The 27,772-nt window shown below is 44.6% G+C and overlaps 1 protein-coding gene across 3 annotated transcripts in view; it reads left to right on the top strand.

The window, feature by feature from the left end:
- Nucleotides 1-27,679, top strand: part of pde7a (phosphodiesterase 7A) — a 125,811-nt gene extending 98,132 nt beyond the window's left edge. For 2 of the 3 annotated variants that reach the window (XM_072467655.1, XM_072467656.1), the window contains 5 exons: nucleotides 10,678-10,769; nucleotides 14,577-14,721; nucleotides 21,745-21,841; nucleotides 24,867-24,947; nucleotides 25,916-27,679. In XM_072467655.1, the coding sequence (XP_072323756.1) occupies nucleotides 10,678-10,769; nucleotides 14,577-14,721; nucleotides 21,745-21,841; nucleotides 24,867-24,947; nucleotides 25,916-26,088 (588 nt within the window). In that variant the 3' untranslated portion in view covers nucleotides 26,089-27,679. The remainder of the gene's footprint in view (nucleotides 1-10,677; nucleotides 10,770-14,576; nucleotides 14,722-21,744; nucleotides 21,842-24,866; nucleotides 24,948-25,915) is intronic. The other variant, XM_072467657.1, reaches the window with a different exon arrangement.
- The last annotated feature ends 93 nt before the right edge of the window (nucleotides 27,680-27,772 follow it).

Below are 27,772 nucleotides of genomic sequence, written 5' to 3' on the forward strand. Positions count from 1 at the left end.
CAGGCTCCATTTCTGGACCACTTCTTGCAGTTGGGTGGTTCTCGAAGAATTGTGTCTCTTCAACCAGGAGGTTCCTCCAAGTTGGTCTCTTCTGAACAAGGGTATCCCAGGTGTTGACGTCTATGTTACGTTTCTTGAGGTCAGGATGTCTTTGAAGTGCTTCCATGTCCTCCTCTATCGGGAACATTCCTAGAGCTGGACGAAGGAGATTTGCTTTGCCATTCGGAGCTCTGGCATCTGAATCACGTGGCCGGCCCTGTAGAGTTGGTTTGAATGATCATGGCCTCGACGCGGATGCTCTTGACTCCTTCAAGGGCGCTGATGTTAGTATGCCTTTCCTCCACTTGATGCAGAGAATCAATCTCAGACAGCATTGATGATACCTCTCCAGGGCCTTGAGGTGGCAACTGTACATAGTTCAAGTTTCTGAGCCGTATAGAAGAGTTGGGAGTTGTACACTAGGATCTTGGTATCGACATGGATGTCTCAGTCATCAAAGACTCTCGTCCTTGGCATTCGCAGGTGATGTTCGTGGATTGAATATAATTTGAATCTGAGCATCGATATCAGCCTTGGATGAGATGTACAGGTAGGGAAAATGTTCCACGTTTGGGAGGGTGTCTCCGTTGATTATGATGGTGGGAGAGACCGGATCTTGCTCTGGAGCAGGTTGGTAAAGGACTTGAGTCTTCGTGAAGTTGAGGCTGAGACCGATTCTTTAGGTATGCTTCTGCGAAGGCGTCAAGCATGGCTTGGAGATTCTCTTTGGAAAGAGCGGAGATGGCTTTGACTTCTGCACACTGAAATTCCACGAGCAATGTCAGTGTCATTTTCTTCTTGGATTTCAACCGGTTGAAGGTGAACCTGTAGACGATGTCTACTCCACTGGAAACTTGTTCTTGACAAGGTAAAGGGTGGTGGCGATTAAGATGGAGAAAAGGGTGGGAGTGATGACACAACCCTTCTTCTTGACTCCAATCTTGAACTTGAAGGTTTCTGTCTTATTTCTGTCAGGTGAGGATTGTGGCCGACATCTTATGGAGGAGTTACAGGATGTTGATGAACTTCTTTGGATAGCTGGCCTTTGGCAGGGTCTTCCAAAGCACTTCCCGATTGAGTCAGATGCCTTGGTCAGATCACAGTAAGAGGTCTTACAACACCAGGTTAAAGTCCAACAGGTTTGTTTCAAACACTAGCTTTCGGAGCACTGCTCCTTCCTCAGGTGAATGAAGAGGTATGTTCCAGAAACATGTATATAGACAAATTCAAAGATGCAAGACAATGCTTCGAATGCGAGCATTTGCAGTGAATTAAGTGTTTACGGATCCAGAGAGAGGGGTAACCCCAGGTTAAAGAGGTGTGAATTGTCTCAAGCCAGGACAGTTGGTAGGATTTCGCAAGCCCAGGCCAGATGGTGGGGGGTGAATGTAATGCGACATGAATCCCAGGTCGCGGTTGAGGCCGCACTCGTGTGCGGAACTTGGCTATAAGTTTCTGCACGGCGATTCTGCGTTGTCGCGCGTCCTGAAGGCCGCCTTGGAGAACGCTTGCATCAGAGGCTGAATGCCCTTGACTGCTGAAGTGTTCCCCGACTGGAAGGGAACATTCCTGTCTGGTGATTGTCGTGCGATGTCCGTTCACCACCCACCAGGTACGCGGTACATACTCGTGCGACTAGGCCAACGTTGTCTACCTCATACACTGCAGGAAAGGATGTCCCGAAGCATGATACATTGGCGAGACCATGCAGACACTGCGACAATGAATGAACGGACATCGCACGACAATCACCAGGCAGGAATGTTCCCTTCCAGTCAGGGAACACTTCAGCAGTCAAGGGCATTCGGCCTCTGATCTCTGGGTAAGCGTTCTCCAAGGCGGCCTTCAGGACCCACGACAACGCAGAATCGCCGAGCAGAAACTTATAGCCAAGTTCCGCACACATGAGTGCGGCCTCAACCGGGACCTGGGATTCATGTCACATTACATTCATCCCCCACCATCTGGCCTGCGAAATCCTACCAACTGTCCTGGCTTGACACAATTCACACCTCTTTAGTTACCCCTCTCTCTGGATCTGTAAACACTTAATTAACTGCAAATGCTCGCATTCTAAGCATTGTCTGGCATCTTTGAATTTGTCTATATATATATATATATATATATATATGTTTCTGGAACATACCTCTTCATTCACCTGAGGAGGAGCAGTGCTCCGAAAGCTAGTGTTTGAATCAAACCTGTTGGACTTTAACATGGTGTTGTAAGACTTCTTACTGTGCTCGCTCCAGTCCAACGCCGGCATCTCCACATCATGGTCAGATCAATGAAGGCTATGTAGAGTGCTTGATGTAGCTCCTGGCATTTCTCTCAAATTTGGGTGGTGATCTTCCTGGCATGGAGGATAGGGAGATTCCTCGGTAGTTCCCACAGTCCGCTTGTCCTGAAGATGGTGATGATGACGGCATCCCTGAGGTCGGCAGGAATTTCTTTTCCGTTGCAGATTTTCAGGAGCAGCTGATGGAGCTGACTGGTGGTCTCTTCTCCTCCCAAGTTTGAAAACTCTCCTGGAATCCCATCCACTCCTGCAGCTTTTCCATTCTTCCTGGCGGCTTCGACTTCATCCATGCTTGATTGGAGTCCAAGATAATCTTTGGGGAGTTGGGGATTTCCTTGAACACGTCCTCATCTATGGTTGTATTCCAATTTAAGAGTTCTTTGAAGTGTTTTTTTCCATTGCCTGCTAATGTTTTCTCTCTCTCAAAAGGCTTCCACTGGTTTGAGGTCTAGGACGTTGGGTCCATATATTCCCTTGGTGGCACTGAAGATGCCCTGGGTGTCGTGCTCGTCAGCGAGAGTTGCAACTCCTTTACTTTCTCAGGTCACTTGACCTTCCTAGTTCTTCTTTGTGCCTTTGCTGTTTGAGTTCGCCTTTTTGCCTTGCTGGTTATGCCATTTTGTAAGAATTCAGAGCTTTTCTTTTCTCATTGTGGAGGTCTTGGATGATGTGGTCATTCTTGTCGATCCAATCTTGGTGTTTCCTTGGATGTTTTCTTCACAGTTTGAGATAATGGCTTTCTTCAGCTCTTTCCAGTTTTCCTCCACTCCATTAGAATGAATGCTTTGGCGATTTTGATGAAGACGTTGTCGGAGGTTCGCTAGAATGCTTCGCTCTTGGAGTTGCTCAACCCTGATTTTTTTTTTTTTTTTTTTTTTTTTTTTTTTTTTTTTTTTTTTTTTTTTTTGGAGGTGTTTCTTCACCGACCGCTGTTTCTGGTGGAGTTTGATGGACATAGAGGAACAAATGAGCCAGATGTCTGTCCAGCAGTCGCCTGCACTGGTCATTTGATAACGAGGGCATCCCTTTGGTCTCTGGAATGGATGATGATGTAGTCGATCATGTACCAGCGCTTTGATAGTGGACGTCTTGAACTTGTCTTTTTGGTGCAACAGTGTATTAGTGATGACAAGCTGGTGTCCTGCGCATTTAGTGAGCAGGAGAGCCCTGTTGGAGTTGCAGTTCTCAACTCCTTCCTTTCCGAGGTTCCTTTCCAGAGCTGGCAGTACTTCCAACTCGGGCATTGAAGTTCCCAAGGAAGATGATCTTCTCTTCCTTAGGAATGTTAGATAATATGGTGCCGAGGGTGGAATAGAAGCCTTCTTTGGACTCCCCATTGACATCAAGGGTTGGGGCATAGGCACTCACGACCGTTGCCATTGCAGGTTCTTGGCAAGTTGTAGACGGAGGGTCATGAAGCGCTTGTTGATGCTGACCGGGAGCTACGAGAGGTGGTTGACTAGTTTGTTCTTGATGGTAAAACCGATTCCTTCTGTCCTGGGTTGATTCTCATGTTTTCCTCTCCAGAAGAAGGTGTAACCACTGCCACTTTCCATCCAGTGTCCTTGCCCTGCTCATCGGATCTCTTGCAGGAGAGTGACGGCAAGGTTGAAGTGCCTGAGTTCATGGGCAGCAAGGGCAGTTCTCTATTCCGGTGGATTGTTTTCCTTGTTATCCATGAGGGTTTGTACATTCCAGGCTGTGAAATTAAATTTAACTTTGGTTTTCTGACTGCATGTAGATGAGCGATTTTTCCAGCCAGGTTGGAGACCAAACAGACTATATTTCATAGAATTTACAATGCAGAAGGAGGCCATTCAGCCCATTGAGTCTACACCGGCTCTTGGAAAGAGCACCCTACCCAAGGTCAACACCTCCACCCTATCCCCATAACCCCACCCAACACTAAGGGCACCTTTTCTAGCCTTTTCCCCATGGGGAGTGAACAGAGTGGATCCTGAAGAGGGCTGCTCAGTCATGAAGATAGTTGCTGAAATGCTCTCCTGTTCCTATTCCAAGAGTGAAACAACTGAATCAAACTCCACCGCCTATGTGCCGGTCCGAAGCTAGGGCCTTCCACATTTCACTGTCCTATCCCCTTCGCCTCTCGCCGATCGTTGCAGAGCTTGTTTGTGTGGGGGTGTATTGGCTTCCTGTAGGTAGACGCCACGTGCGGACACCATTTTAGCGTGAGAATGCCATTGCACATAAGCAGACACACAGTCCTTGACAGAGGGTAAGTCCAGTTCCAGTGGCAAGGAACCTCGGCGACCGGGGATCTCACCCTACTGCTGCAGCCTTCATCCACCATCGCAGCCATTGATATCATACTAGTATTTTCTGCCTGATCTGCCGTTGAGGAGTTGTTTTGGATTGCGCTTTGTCTGGTTCCTCCCTCCGACCTTACCGTTATGACGACCCTGTCAAGACTTAAAGACTCCCGACTGCGTCGTTCAAGCCTCTCGATGGCAAGGTGGCAATTCATGGAAAAGGCAATAACTATAATGTTTTCATGAACTGAGTTTTTGAGTGCTGATAAAATTGTTGCTCAGATCATGTTTATACATGTTAGAATAGTGCCGAACAAACTTGTTAATCTGAAACTGAACTATATTTTTATTTAAGCCACCCATGCAATGATCATATATCTTGTTTGGTCTGTTCATTTCAGTGATCGGATTAGGTGGTGAATATTGTGTAATCTTCTGTGTTTCTTTTTCATGTTAAATCATCTGCAAACTTGTGGCGTGGACTGGTAATGGAAAATGTTCACTTAAAGAACCATGTCACAACTTCATTGGGCAGAATCAAAATCATTGAGTGGTTATTTGGTGTTTTTAGCAGCATGGCTGTCCCTTCAGAAACTAGCTACTTGTGACCCTGCTTGGGCAATAGAACTTTTGATCAGGGTTGCAGAACTCCCAATCTTCTATGAGATTTTCCTTGTCTCTTGTTCGGCTGTCATTAGGTGCGGGAGTATACTTAAATGTATCCTGGTTATTTCTAAGATATAAATACACCATATGGGGTGAAATTTTCCAAACTTTGTTTCTGGCAGAAAAGTGGGGCCAGTTGCAGGGGAGAATCCATTTGACACATTGCCACTTTGAGTTCCCTGGTCATTCGGAGAGGGCAGGTTGACTTGTCCATTTCATCGAAATGAAGATTTTTAATTAAAGAGACCACGGCATGGGTCACCAGAGCCCTCCAGTACATGCATTTGTGAGGCTACAGATATCACTTGAGAGGAGATCTGAGAAGAATGCTCTCTGGGGGATCTAATGCTTGCCTGGACATCTTAGGTGATCTGAGGGGCTGTAGTGAGGCGAGTTCGCCCAAGGACAGTAGGAAGATGACAACTCCACCAACCAAGCAAATGAAAGTGACCGAGCAAGTTACCAGCAGGTGTAGAATCTCTTTATCCTGGAGACAATGCAGCAAGAGGATACAGGAGCTTCGGTGGGCAGCAAAGGTGAGTGGCATAGAAATTTCACGTGTCCAGCTCCACACCATTCTCCTGCACAACACTCTTCAGGCCACCCATTACTCTGTTTCCAGACTCCTCGAGGGCGATTCTCCCAAATGAAGCCCAAGTGTTCATGCCGTCGGTGTGAACCGGGCCCGGGTACGACCTATTCTGTCCCCCACGGGGCCAGCACGGCGCTGGAGTGGTTCACTCCACTCCAGCCTCCTTTCCCAGCACCAAATGATCGCCGCCCCAACCCGCGAATGCGCAGTTGGGCCGCGCCAACCTGCGCATGCGTGGGTACTTCTTTAGTGCACCAGTCCCGACTCAGCATGGCGTCGGTGTTCAGTGGCCAGCCGCGCAGGGAAGTAGGCCGGGGGGGGGGGGGGGGGGGGGGGAGGGGGAGAGAAGAGGCTGGCCTGCCAATTGGTGGGCCCTGATCGTGGGCCAGACCCCATCGGAGGCCCCCGCCACAGGCCGCCCCCCGACTGTTCGCGCAGAGTTGCCGCCGGCAGCGACCAGGGGTGAACGGCGCCGGCGGGACTCTGTCGTATCCACTCGGCCCATGCGGGCCGGAGAATCGGCGGCCACGCCGATGCCAGCGCCGTGCCAAACGCACCGCCGCAAATGGCACCGATTCTCCGCACCTCGGAGAATCGGGCGTCGTGGCGCAGTTGCGGCGATTCACCAGCCCGGCGCGGGTTTCGGAGAATCGCCCCCACATGTCTCCATCTGAGCAGCTTAACGTAACCCTAGTTCCCTCGTGCACCCAAGCCTCACAGTGACCTTCCACAAATGTTATAAAAGAACAAAGAAAAGTACAGCGCAGGAACAGGTCCTATGGCCCACCAAGCCTGCGCCGACCAGGCTGCCCGTCTAAACTAAAATCTTCTTCACTTCCTGGGTCCGTATCCCTCTATTCCCATCCTATTCATGTATTTGTCAAGATGCCCCTTCATCATCACTTATCGTCCCTGCTTCCACCACCACCTCCGGTAGCGAGTTCCAGGCACCCACTACCCTCTGTGTATAAAAAAAAAAAAAACTTGCCTCGTACATCTCCTCTAAACCTTGCCCCTCGCACCTTAAAACCTATGACCCCTAGTAAATGACCCCTCTACCCTGGGAAAAAGCCTCTGACTATCCACTCTGTCTATGCCCCTCATAATTTTGTAGATCTCTATTAGGTTGCCCCTCAACCTCCTTCGTTCCAGTGAGAACAAACCAAATTTATTCAACCTCTCCTCATAACTAATGCCCTCCATACCAGGCAACATCCTGGTAAATCTCTTCTGCACCCTTGCTAAAGCCTCCACATGCTTCCGGTAGTGGCGACCTGAATTGAACACTAAACTCCAAGTGTGGCCTAATTAAGGGTCTATACAGCTGCAACATGACTTGCCAATTTTAATACTCAATGCCCCGGCCAATGAAGGCAAGCATGCCGTATGCCTTCTTGACTACCTTCTCCACCTGTGTTGCCCCTTTCAGTGACCTGTGGACCTGTACACTTGGATCTCTCTGACTGGCAATACTCTTGAGGGTTGTACCATTCACTGTATATTCCCTACCTGTATTAGACCTTCCAAAATGCATCACCTCACATTTGTCCGAATTAAACTCCATCTGCCATCCCTCCGCCCAAGTCTCCAATCAATCTAAATCCTGCTGTTATCCTCCTATCCTCTGCACACAAGCCATTATGAACACTCTCAACTCATTTCTTTCTATATAAATATGCAGGACCATATAATAGATTCAAAACAGTGTCAATTTTGAGCTTTCGAACAAAGGAGTCTGCATCTTGCAGCATATCCAAAAAGCAGTCCTTCCCAACAGTCACCTGAAGGCGAGCTGGGTAAACCATTCCAGATCAGACTCTATTTTTATGCAGGATAGCTTTCACTCTGGTGAAGGCAGATCTTCATTTTGATAGGTCCGCACTCTGACCTTGGTACAGCCTGATGGGGTGGCCCTCCCATTTTATATCTCAATGCTCTCTAGTCCAGCGAAGAACCTGTTCTTTTTTTTAAGCTATGAAATCGTACGATGACTGCACGAGGCGGATCTCCAGATCAAGGCTTCGGTCGTAGAGAGCGATGGGTCTGGTCTAATCTGGGGGGATGTGACCCTCATCCACCATCTTGCAAAACATACCCAAAAAATATTTAGTTGGGGTGTGGCCCTCCATCCCCTCTGGCAATCCCACAATGCAAATGTTCTGCCTTCTGGATCTATGTTCCAAGTCACTCAGTTTGGCCTTCAATGATTTGTTACATTCGACCACCGAAGTAAGATCGGCTTCTAGAGAGGTGATCCAATCAATGATCTGTTAATGCCGTGTTGATGCCTTTAATTGTGGCTCCATGAGCCTCAATGGTCTTTGTGCTTTCTAAGGCCAAATGAATAGGGGCCAAAGCCTCCTTAATCTATCTTTTGAAGATCTACTGCCAAACTTTGGACGGTGTTTCTCTAGTTCGTTCACCAAAATGCGAACGAGATCCTTGGTGTTGGTGGAGTGGTTGGAAAACGAAACGGAGAGCCCACCCCCACCATCTTACTTCCAGAAGAATCCTGTAAGGTTTCCGAATCCTTCTTATTTTTGTCTCTCCTGAGCATCTCCGTAAGGTACAAGCTATATTCTAAATTATTGGGCTTTTGAAAGGTAAACAGTTTGTGGCGCCAGAAAAGAGGGTGAAAAAAATCAGCTTTCTAGCAGGAGCCACTTCGTGCAAGTCCCCTCCCTACATTGCGTAACCCAAATTAGTGTTTGATGATTTTATTGTTTGAAGATGTAACGAGCAGGCTTGTGATGTGTATTTCGGTTTCCAAAAGGCATTTGATTAAGTGCCACATAAAAAGTGCCTCTACACCAGACAAGAGCTCATTGTGTTGGTGGTGATATATTAGTGTGGATAGAGGATTAACTAACTAACCGGAAACAGTCAGGATAAATTAGTAATTTTCATAATGCAAAACTGTAACTAGGTATGTGTGATCGGCATCAGTGCTTGGCCTCAACTATTTACCATCTATAGCAGTGACTTGGATGAAGAGGAAAACTGTATTGTAGCCAAATTTGTTCATGATACAAAGATGGGTAGGAAGGCAAGTTGTGAAGGGGATACAAAATATTTGCAAAGAGACATAGGGTAGGGTACGTGATTGGGCAGAAATTTGCAGATGGAGTGTGGGCCTTTATTGCAAGGGAGCTGGATTATCGAAGTAGGGAAATCATGCTACAACTGCACAGGGCATTGGTGAGACCACCTAGAGTACAGTGTGCAGTTTTGGCGACCTTACCGAAGGAGGGATATACTTGCATTGGGAGCAGTTCAGGGAAGATTCGTTCAGCTGATTCCTAGGAAGAAGGGTTTGTGTTATGAGAACATGTTGAGGAAGTTGGGCCTATACTCATTGGAGTTTAAAAGAATAAGAGGTGATTTTATTAAAACATACAAAATTCTAAGTGGTTGTAACAGGGTAAATGCTGAGAGCACATTGCTCCTCGCGGGCAATCTAGAATTACCGAGTGCAATTTAAGGAGTTTCCTATTAGAATTGTGGACTGTTTGAGTATGGCATTCTCTTCCGCAGTGGAGGCTGGGTCATTAAACATATTCAAGGCTGAGTTAAACAGACCTTTGATTGACAAGGGATTCCAGGGTTTTTGGGCAACAGGAAGGCAAGTGGACTTGAGGCTTGTTGAATGGTGGAGCAGGCTCTAAGGGCCGAATGATCTATTCATGTTTCTTGTGTCATTATATTCTTTAATGTTCGCAAAGTATTTGGCAAGCCTGTCACTGAGATTTGTAAAATGGGTTCTAGGATAGGTGCTTCATTTTTACCAACTGACTTGACAGCATCAGCAAAAGAAAGTAATTGTATTTATTCCAAGAAAGGATCTTAGAAATAGGCACTGGCATTCATAGCTAAATGGCTACATGTAATAATCCAAACGTGCTTAGCAGTCACAGATAATACCTGGTTTGGAATTCTCTTCTGCAGGCAGGAATTTCTGTTTTCCTTTTGGAACTGCCCTCCTACTGGTTGTGTGTGGAAGTACAATAGGAAAAAGAGAGGAGAAATTATCTACTTCTAAGTTTCAACAACTTTTACACATCGCATCCTTAGTTCAGTGCTCCTTTGACCTTGGGGGAGGAAGTGAAAAAAATTGCTCCAGGGAAAGTCTGGGCTTTTTGTATTGCATGAGAGCAAGGATGGTCAATTGAAACACCCCTTGTGTCATAAAGTGCCTTAAAAGAATGTAGTCCCTTATGTCATGCTTGAGACTTATCAACTGGGATTGATGCTGCTTTTTAATGATATTTAGAGGATCTACATTTAAAGAATGAAAATGATTCTGCAGCGTGGATAGTTTTGCTTCCTTTGAACAAATCTGATCTTCATTTGAGTAACATTCCACTCATCATGGTAAAATAGTATTGATTTATTTTTGACAATATATATCATATTGAACAATATTTAGATTGGTATGATGCTATGGTTTTGTGTGATTGCATTTCCAATATATATAAAGAGAAGTGTTGTGCAGAGTTGGATAAAAGGTGCAGAAATGAATCTGTGTTTGATGTACTAGATTGAATGATTTGTGGGATTTTTCAAAAGATTTATTTATTAATGTTGTCCCTGAAGTTTCCCAATTTAAATTTTGCGGTATCTCAAAGTGCCTTTGTTTTGCCAGTCATAATTGGTATTCAACAGAATAAATTGTTAATACTTTTGAAGATGTTCAGTGACAAGCGATTAAGATCATTTTGATTGGAAAGTTGAGTTTTTAACTAACAGAATAACTGCCTAGATCACAGAAGTTCTGTTTTTCCGTAACCACTAATTGTCTTTTCTTCACTCAGAATACCTCTGTGTTAGAAAACCATCATTGGAAATCAGCAGTGTGTGTGCTGCAGGAATCAAAATTATTTTCACATCTTTCAGTTGAGGAAAGGTATGTATCTGATGTTTCGCTAAATAATTGTCTACAAATTTGACTTGTTTCTGAACGAATTTGTCAATGCATTCAATGCATGTTTAGAAATTAATAATTTCTACGAAATTGGATTTGATATATATCCAGAAGTTCAAACTTATTTTAGTCAACTTTACTTTCAATCTAAGATGATTGCCAAATGTTCCAACTTTTAAATGCGTTTAAACCTTTGTTAACTGAAAAGGAGAGCCAGAATGTTTTTCTTTTTACTTCTGTATTCCAGTTCTTCCTGGACATTTCACTAACTACATATGGCAATCTGAGAAATGCCTCTTTTATTTTCCACGTTTTGTCCTTTAACCATCGTCTGCCCATATTGTCACTTTCTCTGTAATACCATGGGCAAAGAACAAAGAAAAGTGCAGCAGAGGAACAGGCCCTCCAAGCCTGTGCCGATCATGATGCCCTAATTTTAAAAAGAACCTTCTGCCCTTACTCAGTCCGTATCCCTCTATTTCCTCCCTATTCATGTATCCATCCTGATGCCTCTTAAATGTTGCTAATGTGCCTGCTTCCACCACAGCCTCTGGCAGCATGTTCCAGGCACCCACCATTCTGCGTGAAAAACGTACCTCGCACATCTCCCTTAAACTTTCCCCCTCTCAGCTTGAACCTGTGCCTCCTTGTAATTGACACTGCCACCCTTGGAAAAAGCCTCTGAGTATCCACCCTGTCTATGCCTCTCAGAATTTTGTGGACCTCTTTCAGGTCTCCTCTCAGCCTCCGTCTTTCCAGTGAAAACAATCCTAGTTTATTCAACCTCTCCTCATAGCCAACACCCTCGAGACCAGGCAACATCCTGGTGAACCTTCTTTGCACTCTCTCCAAAACTTCCACATCCTTATAATGTGGTGACCAGAACTGCATGCAATACTCCAAATGTGACATGACCAAGATTTTATATAGCTGCAACATGATTTCCCAACTCTTGTACTCAACTGCTCTGGCTGATGAATGCAAGCATGCCATATGCCTTGTTAATCACCATGGCCACCTATGTTGCCACTTTTAGGGAACTGTGGACATGCACGCCCAGATCTCTCTGTAAATGTTCCTAAGAGTTCTGCCATTTACAGTATAATTGATACCTAGATTTGATCCACCAAAATGCAACACCTCGCATTTGTCTGGGTTAAACACCATCTGCCATTTCTGTGTCCAAATCTCCAATCTATTTATGTCCTGTTTATCCTCGGCACTATCAGCAACTCCACCAATCATCGTGCCATTCGCAAACCTGCTAATCCGATCGCCCACACTTTTCTCCAGATCATTTGTATATACTACAAACAACAGAGGTCCCAGCTCTGATCCCTCGGAACACCACTAGCTACAGATCTCCATTCAGAAAAACACCCTTCCACCGCTACTCTGTCTTCTATAATCAAGCCAGTTCTGTATCCATCGAGCCAGCCCACCCCGAATCCCATGTGATTTTAGTTTTTGTACCAGTCTGCCATGTGGGACCTTGTCAAAGCCTTACTAAAGTCCATATAAACTACATCCACAGTCCTTCCCTCATCAATTTTCTTTGTCACCTCTTCAAAAAACGCAATCAAGTTGGTGAGACATGACTTTCCCCATTCAAAACCATGCTACCTGCCGCTAATAGTCCATTTTCCTCCAAATGTGCATACATCCTGTCCCTCAGTATCTTTTCCAAAAGCTTCCCCACCACTGATGTCAGGTTCACCGGCCTATAATTGCTGGATTGTCCCTGCTCCCTTTCTTAAACAAGGGAATAACATTGGCTATTCTCCAGTCCTCTGGAACCTTACCTGTGGTCAAAGAGGATGTGAAGATATCTGTTAAGGCCCCAGCTATTTCTCCCCTTGCCTCCCGCAGTAACCTGGGGTAGATCCCATCCGGCCTCGGGAACTTGTCTACCTTAATGCAATTTATGCAACTTAACACTTCCTCCTTTGATATATTGACGTTCTCAAGAGAGTTCACATACCTATCCCTGACCTCAACATCCGTCATGTCCAAACTTTTGGCATCCTATCTGATCCTAGGTTGAGTTTCTGATTCCATGAACTGAATCTTATCCACGATAAGAATGGACCATTTCTGGGTCCCGATCCCACACTTGTTGACTGAGCACCTTCAGGCATCTTCCTAATTGGCTGCTTCCGGGTCTGTCATCCAATTAAAGAAGGCGGATGGGTTCCTGAGGCTGTAGCCCAACCAGAGGGTCTGCAACACTCAAAGGGTGGCAGCCTAGTGACAGAGATTGACTCTGCCACTATGGGAATGGGGCCACAAATGAGCCTTCATCGAGGTGCCCACTGAAGAAGCTACCATTTTAAAAAATAGACTGTGTTACAGCTGCCAGGCCACCACTGTAGAGAGGAAACCCCCCAAAGACTGATCCCTGTGCCTCTGATGGGTGGGGAATGGATAAGTATGGGATATATAATGGATTCTCCAGTCGGCCATCAGCAAGCCACCTCCAGATATCTGTCCAGCTTTTATTTGGAGGTGTGCAGCTTGTTAGCCCACCAACCTGGTGCCCTAGTTTCCGGTCTAGATATTAAAACTGCTTTGGTGACAGTAAAATTCCTTGCTTTTGTTACCTATGGGCTTAACTATTTCAATTTTCTCCTGGCTGGTTTCCCACTTTCATGCATATATAAACTTGGGCTCATCCAAAACTTTGTGCCTGTATTGCACCAATTCCTGTACACCCATCATTCCTGTGATTGTTGACGCACATTAGTTCTTGGTCCAGCAATGTGTTTATTTTAAAATGGGCAGCCATATTTTCGAATTCTTTCATGAACTCTCTTCTCACAATCTCTTAACTTCTTCCAGCCCTGCAAACCTCCCAGCCCTGCAAACCTCCCAAGATCTCTGCATTCCTTCAATTCTAGCCCCTTGTCCATCTCCAGTTTCTTTTTTTTTTTTTTTTTTTTTTTTGCTTCACCATTGGTGGCTATGCCTTCAACCACCTGAATTCTAAAGTTTGGAATGCCCTCTCCAACTCTCTGCTTTAAAACCTCCATCTCTTTGCTCAGAAAGCTTTTGGGCATCTGTTGTATCTCCTTATGTGGATGAGTGTAAAATTGCACAGAATATCAACAATCTACAGAAAGATATTTAGAATCCAGATAGAGAGAAATTATTTTCCAGATGTGTTTCCTACTGTGAACTTACTGAGCAGAGCTCTTGCACCACAAACTGATATAAATGTAGACTAACATTCGAGACAGTATAGCTGTTTCTGGCATTTGTCCCCATTGCTTCAGCACTGATGATGCTCTAGATTTAAGTGCCAAATCTACTACCCTTGATATTCCCCTTTACCTTTGTGTTTGGTCATGTAGTTGGGTTTCCTAATAACAAAATTCTTCTTAATGGGAAAAAGATTGGAAGATCCTTGTCAAATCATGTAGAGAATACTGCTGAAGGTAATTAAGAAATGATGGCAAAATCTCAAGGCCACATGTGGCTTGGTATAAATGGGTAAATCTAACTGTATGCTGTTGATTCATGCAGTCCATGTGCAGATAGAAATAGAGATTTGCAAAGCGTTGATTCCAGTCTTATCTCCATTTATGCTCAAGTGGTATTTGGGAGGCTGTTTCCATTAGAATTTACCTCTGTTATCAAACTGAAATTAAAAGGTTAATCTATTTGTATCTTGTCAATTGCAGTCTTTGTATAAAAGAGTTCCCAGGAATGTTACCTCAACAAAAGTGCTTTTTTAAAGATTTAGTCAAATGTTTACAGTATATTACTTTTTTTTTGTTTTTTTTGTTGAAGCTATCAATTGGGACACCAGTTGGGTTCCCTAATTCTAGCGACAGACATAACCCGCCAGAATGAGTTTCTGTCACAACTCCGAACTCACTTGGACATGAGCGACCTATGTTTAGATAATGCCGGTCAGCGACATTTCATGCTGCAGGTAACCTTATTTGAAACCTTCTATCTGGAGTTAAAGATTTAAGTAGTTGTGTTTCCACTGCAACCCGCCCTTGTCCCCCACCCACCCTCTCATCACCCAAGGGCAAGCTTAACTTAAATCGTTCCACATTCACCAGTTACAATGCTGGACTATGTAGTTTACCTCTACAAATGTGATTTTAGACTCTCAACCATGTGGTGGCACTGCGGTTAGCACTGCTGCCTCAGTGCCAGGGATCTGGGTTCAATTCCGGCCTTGGGGTCTGTGTAGAGTTTGCAGGCTCCCCTGTGTCTGTGTGGGTTTTCTCCAGGTGCTCCTGTTTCCTCCCACAGTCCAAAGATGTGGAGGTCATGTGGGGTTATGGGGGATAGGGCGAGGCAGTGGGCCTAGGTATGGTGTTCTTTCAGAGGGTAGGTGCAGACTCCATGAGCCAAATGGCCTGCTTCTGCACTGTAGGAATTCTGTGGATTCTATGGTTGATTCTTAACAGGCCTCTGAAATGGCCTAGTAAACCATTTTGTTGTGTCAAACCATAACAAAAAGAATAAGATCAGAAAGGCCATCTACATCTCCTAAGCACTGGAAATGGCAAAGGCACATCCACCCAAGACATTCCTGCAAAGTCGTTTTCATGAACATCTGGGGGACATCTGCCAAAATTGGAGAACTGTCACATGGGCTAATCAAGCAACAGTCCTACTGAATCATACTTTTCAGCCAATGTCCCAGAATCCTTCATCGCCACCCTATCAGAGGTGGGAGCAACGTGGTATAGCTGGGAGGGAGTGGCCCAATGAATTTTCATGACATCAGGGAGCAAGGTAGCCACAATGGTTAGCACTTGCTTCACAGCGCCAGGGTCCCAGGTTCGATTCCTGCTTGGATCACTGTCTGTGTGGAATCTGCACATTCTCCCCTTGTTTGTGTGGGTTTTCTCCAGGTGCTCCGGTTTCCTCCCGAAAGACGTGCTTGTTAGGTGAATTGGACATTCTGAATTCTTCCTCCGTGTACCCGAACAGGCGCCGGAGTGTGGCGACTAGGGGATTTTCACAGTAACTTCATTGCAGTGTTAATGTAAGCTTACTTGTGACACTAAGAAAGATTATTATTATTATTAAAACATGGATAAGGAAACATCTTGCTGATTGCAAAATACTGCCTCCCTTAGCTGATGAATCAGTGCTCCTCCAAAGTACTTGGACAAAGTACCGAGGACACAGAATGTACTCTGGGTGCAGGACTATTGAAGTTCAATGCCCATCACCAAGAATGGCTCAATAGCACAAACTACTGACCAAGCTGGCTGCATTTTGAAGTGTATACTGCTAGTGGGCATGAGAGAATCACCACAAGGGAAAAACCTACTATAACTCACTAATCCATTGACGCAGATGGATCTGCCCTTGACAGTATTGATACAAGTGACTACCTCACAGTTCTTGTGGAGATGAAATCCCATCTCAACACTGAGAACACGCTCCACGAACACCATGCTACAAAGATAAATGCAGAATGGGACATCCATGAGGCACTGTGGGCCATTAGCAGCAGTAGAATTGTATTCAACACCGCCTGTATCCTCATGGCTTAGCATATCTCTCATTCTACCATTACTACCAAGCCAGATGACAAGGCATGATTCAAAGAGTGAGAAGTACCAGGTGTACCTTAACGAGATGCCAACTTGGTGAGGCTACAACACCAGTCTGGAGGCAAGCTAACCAACAGAAGCAGCAAGCTGTAAACAGGACTCTTAAATAATCGATCAGATTAAATCTCTATAATCTTGTCTGATTCAGTTGTGAATAATGGTTGTGGATAATTAAATAAGCAATGGGAGGAGGTGGCTTCATGAAAATCCTCATTCTCAATGATGGTAGAGCCCGGCTCATGAATGAAAGAACCAAGCTTCTGAAGCATTTGCAACCATGTTCTCTCATCCAGCAATGCGAAGTAAATGATTAAATTCTTCCTCCTCCCAAGGTCCGCAGTATCACAGATGCCTATCTTTAGACAATTGGATTCACGCCATGAAATGGCGCTGATGTAGCGCCATTAACAGGAGACACTGAATGTAGCACTGACTATGGGCCCCGACAACTTCCAAGCTTTAATGCTGACGATTTGTGTTCCAAAACTAGTCTCTGGTCCAGTATAGTTACCTGACAAAATCGAAAATTGCTTTGATATGTTGCCCACATCAGGCAGGAGTGATGCAATCCATGTCTGAACACTCTTCTCTCCAGTCATTTAGTAAAGGGGTTATTGCCATCACTATATAGCAGCACTTGCTCGCCACTGACACTCAGTTTGGGTCCTGGCAGGACCGCCCTGCTCCAAACTCCATTACAGCCTTGGTGCAAACGGGGGCTATGAATTAAGGAGGTGAGGTGAGTGACTGCCCTTGATCCTGGCCCTGGGTCACTGTCCATGTGGTGTTTGCACATTCTCCCCATGTCTGCTTGGGTCTACCTCCACAACCCAAAGATGCTAAATTGGCCCTTAATTGGAAAGAAAGAATTGGGTACTCATTTTATATTTAAAAATTTTTTTTTTTTTTTAATTTATTTTTTATTTTTATTTTTTTGTTGAAATCTTTCTAATGTTTTTGTTTTAATATTCAATATCTAACATTTATTCAGACCTAGGGTGACTTGACATTTATATGCAGCCTGGACATTTGATGTAGTCTAAATGATTAACAGTTCTGACTTCCTCTCTTTCATTTTTTATGTGCCTGTAAGCCGGCTCAGTACTACATTTGAAAGGAAATGGCATTTCTCAAATATTTAGGAGCAAGATCCAGGCAAAAGAATTCAGTATTATTGAAGCCACACCCCAACTTCTCAGCAGGGGCTTGGGAACCTGAATTGTAGCTCCAGTATACAGGAGGTTGAGAGTAGTGAGGTCATGAGTAAGGTTTCAAAGTTTCAGGAGTGTGCCGGAAGGTGGTTTAAAGTGTGTCTTCTTCAATGCCAGGTGCATCCGGAATAAGGTGGGTGAACTTGCGGCATGGGTTGGTACCTGGGACTTTGATGTTGTGGCCATTTCGGAGTCATGGATAGAGCAGGGACAGGAATGGTTGTTGCAGGTGCCAGGGTTTAGATATTTCAGTAAGCTCAGGGAAGGTGGTAAAAGAGGGGGAGGGGTGGCATTGTTAGTCAAGGAAGGTATTACGGTGGCAGAAAGGACGTTTGATGAGGACTCGTCTACTGAGATAGTATGGGCTGAGGTTAGAAACAGGAAAGGGGAGGTCACTCTGTTAGGGGTTTTCTATAGGCCTCCGAAAAGTTCCAGAGATGTAGAGGAAAGGATTGCAAAGGTGATTCTGGATAGGAGCGAAAGCAACAGGGTAGTTGTTATGGGGGACTTTAACTTTCCAAATATTGACTGGAAACTGTAGTGTTCGAGTACTTTAGATGGGTCCGTTTTTGTCCAATGTGTGCAGGAGGGTTTCCTGACACAGTATGTAGATAGGCCAACGAGAGGTGAGGCCATATTGGATTTGGTACTGAGTAATGAACCAGGACAGGTGTTGGATTTGGAGGTAGGTGAGCACTTTGGTGATAGTGACCACAATTCGATTACGTTTACATTAGTGATGGAAAGGGATAGGTATATACCGCAGGGCAAGAGTTATATCTGGGGGAAAGGCAATTATGATGCGATAAGGCAAGACTTAGGATGCATCGGATGGAGAGGAAAACTGCAGGGGATGGGCACAATGGAAATGTGGAGCTTGTTCAAGGAACAGTTACTGCATGTCTTTGATAAGTATGTACCTGTCAGGCAGGGAGGAAGTGGTCGAGCAAGGGAACCGTGGTTTACTAAAGCAGTCGAAACACTTGTCAAGAGGAAGAAGGAGGCTTATGTAAAGATGAGACATGAAGGTTCAGTTAGGGCGCTCGAGAGTTACAAGTTAGCTAGGAAGGACCTAAAGAGAGAGCTGGGAAGAGCCAGGAGGGGACATGAGAAGTCTTTGGCAGGTAGGATCAAGGGTAACCCTAAGGCTTTCTATAGATATGTCAGGAATAAAAGAATGACTAGGGTAAGAGTAGGGCCAATCAAGGACAGTAATGGGAAGTTGTGCGTGGAGTCCGAGGAGATAGGAGAGGTGCTAAATGAATATTTTTTGTCAGTATTCACACAGGAAAAAGACAATGTTGTCGAGGAGAATACTGAGATTCAGGCTACTAGACTAGAAGGTCTTGAGGTTCATAAGGAGGAGGTGTTAGCAATTCTGGAAAGTGTGGAAATAGATAAGTCCCCTGGGTCGGATGGGATTTATCCTAGGATTCTCTGGGAAGCTAGGGAGGAGATTGCTGAACCTTTGGCTTTGATCTTTAAGCCATCTTTGTCTACAGGAATAGTGCCAGAAGACTGGAGGATAGCAAATGTTGTCCCTTTGTTCAAAAAGGGGAGTAGAGACAACGCTGGTAACTATAGACCAGTGAGCCTTACTTTTGTTGTGGGCAAAATCTTGGAAAGGTTTATAAGAGATAGGATGTATAATCATCTGGAAAGGAATAATTTGATTAGAGATAGTCAACACGGTTTTGTGAAGGGTAGGTCGTGCCTCACAAACCTTATTGAGTTCTTTGAGAAGGTGACCAAACAGATGGACGAGGGTAAAGCAGTTGATGTGGTGTATATGGATTTCAGTAAAGCGTTTGATGAGGTTCCCCACGGTAGGCTACTGCAGAAAATACGGAGGCATTGGATTCAGGGTGATTTAGCAGTTTGGATCAGAAATTGGCTAGCTGGAAGAAGACAAAGGGTGGTGGTTGATGGGAAATGTTCAGGCTGGAGTCCAGTTACTAGTGGTGTACCACAGGGATCTATTTTGGGGCCACTGCTGTTTGTCATTTTTATAAATTACCTGGAGGAGGGCGTAGAAGGATGGGTGAGTAAATTTGCAGATGACACAAGTCGGTGGAGTTGTGGACAGTGCGGAAAGATGTTACAAGTTACAGAGGGACATAGATAAGCTGCAGCGCTGGGCTGAGAGGTGGCAAATGGAGTTTAATGTAGAAAAGTGTGAGGTGATTCATTTTGGAAGGAATAACAGGAAGACAGAGTACTGGGCTAATGGTAAAGTTCTTGAAAGTGTGGATGAGCAGAGGGATCTAGGTGCCCATGTACATAGATCCCTGAAAGTTACCACCCAGGTTGAGAGGGTTGTTAAGAAGGCGTACGGTGTGTTAGCTTTTATTGGTAGAGGGATTGAGTTTCGGAGCTAGAGGTCATGTTGCAACTGTACAAAACTCTGGAACGGCCGCATTTGGAGTATTGCGTGCAATTCTGGTCGCCGCATTGTAGGAAGGATGTGGAAGCATTGGAAAGGGTGCAGAGGAGATTTACCAGAATGTTGCCTGGTATGGAGGGAAGATCTTATGAGGAATGGCTGAGGGACTTGAGGCTGTTTTCGTTAGAGAGAAGAAGGTTAAGAGGTGACTTAATTGAGGCATACAAGATGATCAGCGGATTGGATAGGGTGGACAGTGAGAGCCTTTTTCCTCGGATGGTGATGTCTAGCACGAGGGTACATAGCTTTAAATTTAGGGGAGATAGATATATGTCAGAGGTAGGTTCTTTACTCAGAGTAGTAAGGGCGTGGAATGCCTTGCCTACAACTAGTGGACTCGCCAACACTAATTTAGGGCATTCAAATGGTCATTGGATAGACATATGGATGATAATGGAATAGTGTAGATGGGCTTTAGAGTGGTTTCACAGGTCGGCGCAACATCGAGGGCCGAAGGGCCTGTACTGCGCTGTAATATTCTATGTTCTCTGTGTGTTGCCAGACATTTTGTCAATTTATGTCCGTGATGGTCTGTCTCTTACTCCTAATGTGTCTCTTCTGTGCTTTTATGTGTGTGCTCTCAACTGCTGTGGGTTGTTTTGTCTCTTTCCACTTCTCTTTCTGCCTTGTCTTCTCCTCTGTTTGTGTTTTCTTCCCCGTTGTATTTTGTACATGTGAGGGATTTTGCTGTCACTTCTGTATGTCAAATCCTCCTATGTGCATTTAATCCATTGTTTCCATTTATGTAACTGTTCAATTTGTGCATGGGTGTGACCCTTACATTCTTTGTGGGTCTCCTGTACTAGCTACCTGTGTTTCTTCCATGTTGTTAGCATCTCTTCACACCCATATACTGCACTTTAATAAAAAAAAAAACAACTCTTTGAGGAATAGTGGGGGAAGCGGTGGAAGAATTTCCAAGCTGATTATCAGCCCGTTGAACCATGTTGAATGCTCCTGTGGCCAACACATTCTGGCATTAGACTCTAACCCGGAGCTTCTGGTCCATTATTAGGGTACCATACCGCACTACAAGGCCTCCTTTTTCTTCTACCATTCCCCTGTACGCGTGTACTTAATTCCTTGCATTGTTCCCATCTTCATTTTTGTGTGTCTCATCTTCCTCTCCAACCTCTGCTTCTGAGGATCACCACAATGGACTAAGGTGTTCAAATATTCTTCAGGATGTGGTTAGTTAGCACAGCTGCGTCACTGCACGAGGGACCCGGGTTCAATTCCGGCCTTGGGTAACTGTGGAGTTTGCACATTCTCCCCCTGTCTCTGGGTGCTCCAGTTTCCTCCCACAGGCCAAGGATGTGCAGGTTAGATGGATTGGCCATGATCAATGCGCAGGCTGACGGGGATAGGGCGGGGAAGTGGGCCTAGGTAGGGTTCAGAGCATCGGTGCAGACCCGTTGGTTTAAATGGCCCCCTGATACGTAGGGATACAATGGATGTCACTTCATGTGTGATTAATAATTATTTTGGCGTTTTGCTTTATTGTTCTGGAAATTGCAAGTATTTTTAGTTCAAATTGAATAAAGTACATTGTTACCGGTGTTTGATAGAGTAGTGTTGATGCATTTCTCTTGCTCATGCATGCTATCTTATCGCTGCTAACCACTGAGTGATTGGAATTGTGGAATAAAAAACTTCCTTAAAATGGTAAGCTAGTGGAAGTGAGGAAAATAATTAAATAATTTTTGTTCTTATTCTAGATAGCACTGAAATGTGCAGATATCAGTAACCCGTGCCGGCCTTGGAAACTGAGTAAGCAATGGAGTGAAAAAGTATGCCAAGAATTCTTCCATCAAGGTACGTTTGAAAAATGGCTCAATTTAGAGAATTTTAGTAACAAACAATAAAGCAAAAATAATAACCCTTTTCACAATTCCTACCCATAATTCCACAACACTGTATCCATAGGACTTGTTTTAGGGACCAGTGCAATTCAGTATTTTCTATGGTATATAGAACACACCTCAAGGGTGAGGATCAGCCAGCTCTTTGAGGGGGTAGAAGATGTGTGTGAACATTGCTGGGCGGCCCCGCGAATCATGTTCATATGTTTTGATCCTGACCAAAGCTGGGGGATTACTGGAAGGAGGTTTTTAGGGTAATCTCTAAAGTGGTGCACGTGAAACTGGACCCGGGTCCTCGGGAGGCCATATTCTGGGTGTCTGACCAGCCAGGATTGGAAACTGGTGCGGAGGCAGATGTTGTAGCCTTCGCCTCGTTGATCGCCCGAAGGCAGATCCTGTTGGGATGGAGAGCAACCTCTCCACCCCATGCCCTGGCGTGGCAGGGGGAATTCTTAACTCTTGAGAAGGTTAAGTTTGAACTGAGGGGAAGGATGGAGGTGTTCTACAATTCATGGGCATTATTCATTATGCACTTTCAAGAATTGGATAACATCGAACATTACGGGGGGGGATTGGGAGGGTTGGGGGGGTACTATGTGTTGATGGTAACTATGGGTGATTCCTGATTTCTTTTTGTTTTTTGTTTGTTAACATGGGGATGCTGTTTAGGGGTTTGGGAGGAAGGGATTGCTGTTGGTATGGGGATTGACATTGTATTCGTTACTGCATATTGTTTCTTGTTGGTGGGTGTAAATTTGGGAGAAATGTGAAAAAGGAGAATAAAAATATTTTTTTTAACAATTCAGAATTTTCTATAATGTATGAATATTGGAAATGTCATTAGCCCCTTCATCTCATAATTGGAGGATTTATCAAAATAGCAGGAATTATTCATATGGAAGAGGATGGGGCAGTAAATGAGTCTAACACCAGGGGTGTCATTCTCCGACCCCCCACCGGGTTGGAGAATCGCCGGGGGCTGCCGTGAATCCCGCCCCCGCCGGTTGCCGAAGTCTCTGGGACCGGATATTGGGCGGGAATCGGGCCGCGCTGGTTGGCGGGCCGCGCAGGTTGGCGGGCCCCCCCGCTCGATTCTCCGGCCCGGATGGGCCGAAGTCCCGCCGATAAATTGCCTGTCCCGCCGGCGTGGGTTAAACCACCTTTTGAATGGCGGGACAAGGCGGTGTGGGCGGGCTCCGGGGTCCTGGCGGGGGGGGCGCGGGGCGATCTGACCCCGGGGGGTGCCCCCACGGTGGCCTGGCCCGCGATCGGGACCCACCGATCCGCGGGCGGGCCTGTGCCGTCGGGGCACTCTTTCCCTTCCGCCTCCGCCACGGTCTCCACCATGGCGGAGGCGGAAGAGACTCCCTCCACTGCGCATGCATGGGAAACTGTCAGCGGCCGCTGACGCTCCCGCGCATGCGCCGCCCCGACATGTCATTTCTGCGCCAGCTGGCGGGGCAACAAAGGCCGCTTCCGCCAGCTGGCGGGGCGGAAATTCCTCCGGCGCCGGCCTAGCCCCTCAATGTTGGGGCTCGGCCCCCAAAGATGCGGAGCATTCCGTGCCTTTGGGGCGGCGCGATGCCCGTCTGATTGGCGCCGTTTTGGGCGCCAGTCGGCGGACATCGCGCCATTTCGGCAGAATTTCGCCCCAGGTACTTGCAGATTTACAAGAATAATGGTAAATTGTTAACCAAAGCAAATTCAGAAAAGGTGTTTCGGGTCATGATAGATTGATCCCTCCAGATACCAAATCACAGTCTGGCAGCAATCAGATAAGCTAATTGATTATTGGGTTGCAGAAGAGGAATGGCAGTTAAACCAAAGAAACCAATCCTATTTCTCAGGCCCCACTGAGAGGTTGTTTAATTTGGAACCCACACTACAGAGAGGATGAGGGGAGCTGGAAAAATATGAAAATAAGTTCTTAAGATGATAAGGGGATTCATCAGAAAGGGGAATATTTAGATCTGCCTTGTGGTACTAGATTACCTGGAGCCTTGTCTTGGGCCTGTATGCCCCAAATCACCTCCCAAAAATGTAAGAATTGGCCAATTTAAGTCAGAGGCAATCTTCTCCTCAAGCTCATCGAATGCAACCCTATAAGATCTCATGTTCCTTAAGCATGATCCTAGCTATCCTCCTGAGGCAGCTGAATATTGGGGGAGGGAATTGCAAAGTTAACTTGATCTCTTAACTGCCAACCTCCAGGAATACAGCTCATCACAGATGGCACACCCAGGGACAACTTCAAAGATAAAAATAGAAAATGCAGGAAATACTCAGCAGACCAGGCAACATTTGTGGGGAATGTAACCAGAGTTAGCATCTCGGGTCATTATGTGCTCTCATCTCTGGAGTTTATCTGGGGTGGCACAGTAGTTAGCACTGCTGCTTCACAGCGCCAAGAACCCGGGTTCGATTCCGACCTCAAGTGACTGTGTGGAGTTTTCATGTTCTCCCCGTGTCTGCATGGGTTTCCTCTTTAGCCATGATCAATGCGCAGGGTTATGGGGATGGGGGTAGGTGGGAAATGGGCCTAGATAGGATGCTCTTTTGGAGGGTTGGTGCAGACACGATGGGCTGAATGGCTTCCTTCTGTATTGTAAGGATTCTATGAAACTGGTATCACTCTCATGCAAATAGCTTTATCAATTTACTGCACTAACCATGTCTCACAAAATTAAACGTCTTGTGTTTTACATGAAGGAAAATTCTAAAACAAAAAAATGCCCCTTTATATATTTTACTTCATAAGATCTTCAACATTGTGGATAAAGCAAGCCATAATATCTATTTTTAGGTTTATATTTGTCTGTATAATTTTAAAAATGCATATTACTCATGTAAAATGAAATAAAAATAGCAAAAGGTGCAGAATGTTCAGTTTGGGCGAATAATGAACTAACAAATAGGATACCTTTGCAGCAGCAATCATCACGATACTATTTATATTTACACTGTTTTTTCCTGTTCAGGGGATATTGAAAGGCGGCATAAGCTAGCTATAAGTCAGCTATGTGATCGCCGTACAGAAACTGTTGCCAATATTCAAATAGGTGAGTGGTTGAGTTTCAACAAAATGCAGTAGAGCTGACATTGGTAACATTCAGCCACTGCACTTATTTAGGTGCAATCAGTAGTTAAGATCAGTTAGGGGCATCTTGATTTTGAGAAAATAGTTTCAGAAATTGAGCCAGTCTTATCTCTAAAACAGGGTCCAAAACCAGCAGTGTTTTGAATTTTGAGCTTTTATTTAAAGGAGAAAGTTTTGAGTAGGAAGTTTTGAAAAAGTAGTGGAAGTAAAAAATCACAGAACAGAAAATAGGGAAAATGGATGGGAGGTGTTCAAAATGTTCTATTTTCACTTAATTATTTTAAGCCTTAATTACAATAGTGTCAATATTATTACTCTGACAATTTGATTAGCTTTACATTGGTAGCATTTTTGTCTCAGAATTGCAGCTGAAAACTTTTTTTTAATGAAAAAAAGTAACCTACACGGCCTTGGGAGTGACAAGTGTTGAAGTATATGGCACATTCCTTACCTGTGGCTTTACTTTTGTGTTCTTTGTTTTCAACAAAACATTGTTATTTTTCTGTCTTTGGACATACTATTTGGGTGGCACGGTAGCACAGTGGTTAGCACTGTTGCTTTCCAGGGTCCCAGGTTCGATTCCCGGCATGGGTCACTGTCTGTTCGGAGTCTGCACATTCTCCCCCTGTCTGCGTGGGTTTCCTCCGGATGCTCCGGTTTCCTCCCACAAGTCCGAAAAGACGTGCTGTTAGGTGACTTGGATATTCTGAATTCTCCCTCAGTGTACCCGAACAGGCGCCGGAATGTGGCGACTAGGGGCTTTTCACAGTAACTTCATTGCAGTGGTAATAATGCAAGCCTACTTGTCATAATAATAATAATTATACTAATTTATCTTTGCAGTTAATACTGTTTATCATTATATAAAATTTAACATGTCAATTTAAAAATTTGTATTAACGTTAATTAAGGTTTTGTTTTATGTAACAGGTTTTATAACTTGCGTAGCAAAACCTCTTTTTGTGGAGTGGTCCCGATTCTGCAACACCACACTGTCACGGACTATGCTTGGACACCTTAGCTTGAATAATGCTAGCTGGAAGGGATTACTAAAGGAACATACCCGGAGTGGAGATGATGCTGATTCTATTACGAGGAAATGAACTGAATTATTACCTCAGGAAAGCCAAGAATGATTTTACCCCACTCGCCTAGCTCATTCTGCTGGAACTGGACAATTAATTTTCAGCCTATTGGGTTGAACGCAGATGGGATAATTCTTTAGGTCGGGAGGGGTGGAGATATATTTGCAGGCTTCGACTGTCACGGTTGCATGTGTACCCGTGCCAACATTAATGTAATTCCATGCTTTTTTCAAAGCAACATATTGCTTCTTTGCCCCTCGCTAGGCCTGAACATAAAGCAATACACAAATACCTCAGTTGGCTTTTGTGAGACATTGAGCACGTAAACTGCAGTGGTGGCCAAACTGAAGGGATTGGAAGGAGGAGGGTGGCAGTGTCCCAGAAAGTGCCATTTAAATTTGAATACTGTAATACAGACTGATACTTAGAATTTCTGCACTTGGGGTTTTCTGTGGTTTTTTTCAAAAGGCTAAAATATGAACTTAGTGAAAATCTTCTGATGTTGGTACAAGAAGAGTTTTTGTTCTCTTCCCGTCATTTTGCAGTGACTGAATGCATGCAAAGAAGCCAGTCTTTTTCTGCCTCAGAGATTTGTTTACAATGCTGTATTTTTGATACTTTGGTTCTGGTTCTTGCCTTGAAGCATAGTGGAAAAGGAACCACTAATTTGGGAAATGCTATTTGGTAAGAAGATAGAACAAAAATAAATGCTGCAGCTCGTTTTTAACCTTTGTGATGCCATTTAAGTTCCCATGGGAGCCTCCCATCTACCATGGTGTTCCTTTAGTGCACTGTGAATCCAGCCTTCATCTCTTGACCACAACCAAGCTTTACTTCAGCAATGGGAAAGAGTGCTGCTGGCCTTTGCCTTTTTGGGGAGAGTTGAAGAAATAGAAAAACAGATTAGTGGGTGAAGCCAACATGTGGTTTTCATGCACTTACAGTGATAGTGGCAGTAATTCATTATAAAGATCAGCTCAGGATATTTGCCTGTGTTTCTGGAGCAAGTGGTGGTGGTACCCAAGAATAAGTCTATCTGAACAAAGTGCCACTTTCACCATTCAGTTTTCTTCAAAATGTGAAATACATGCAGCCAGATTGAAGAAAAACTCATTGCTACAGATGCCTTAAAACTATGCACAAAGCTAAGTGACCAAATCTGTTTTTATTTTGAAAAGTGCATTGTTCCTCGACCTTTTGCGAGTGAATTGTTACTCCCCTGTGGGCCTTGTTTGATGTGAAAAGATGAACTCTTTGTAGGATAAGATTACAAATGTTATTTTAAACTTCAAACATTCCATTTTGTATTTTACAATGTTTTAAATAGTTGTTGATTATGTACAGTAAGCAGAACTGTATCTTAGGTTTGGCATTTTCCAGTTAAACAAACTTGGTGCTTTTCTCTTTTTCTTTTTAGTTACTTGTATTTCAGGACTGTTTAAGAGAATTCTGTTTACAATTTGTTGCAACAGCCATCTTTGAGAGATGAAGGCTTCAATGTTATGCTTAGGGACATTACCAGATTGTTGGCAGAGATGCCATATTCATATTTTGATATGTGCCTGTTGCTGTTCAGAATTTTGAATTAAAAATTGACATACCTTTTGAACTACATGTCTGTTTGATCTGTGAAATTTTAACATTTTTATTGATCGTACACTGTTCACGTTTCACTTATTACATAGGATCAGGATTTCGCTTT

The sequence above is a fragment of the Scyliorhinus torazame genome, chromosome 11 (assembly GCF_047496885.1).
Source record: "Scyliorhinus torazame isolate Kashiwa2021f chromosome 11, sScyTor2.1, whole genome shotgun sequence".
Lineage (NCBI taxonomy): Eukaryota > Metazoa > Chordata > Chondrichthyes > Carcharhiniformes > Scyliorhinidae > Scyliorhinus > Scyliorhinus torazame.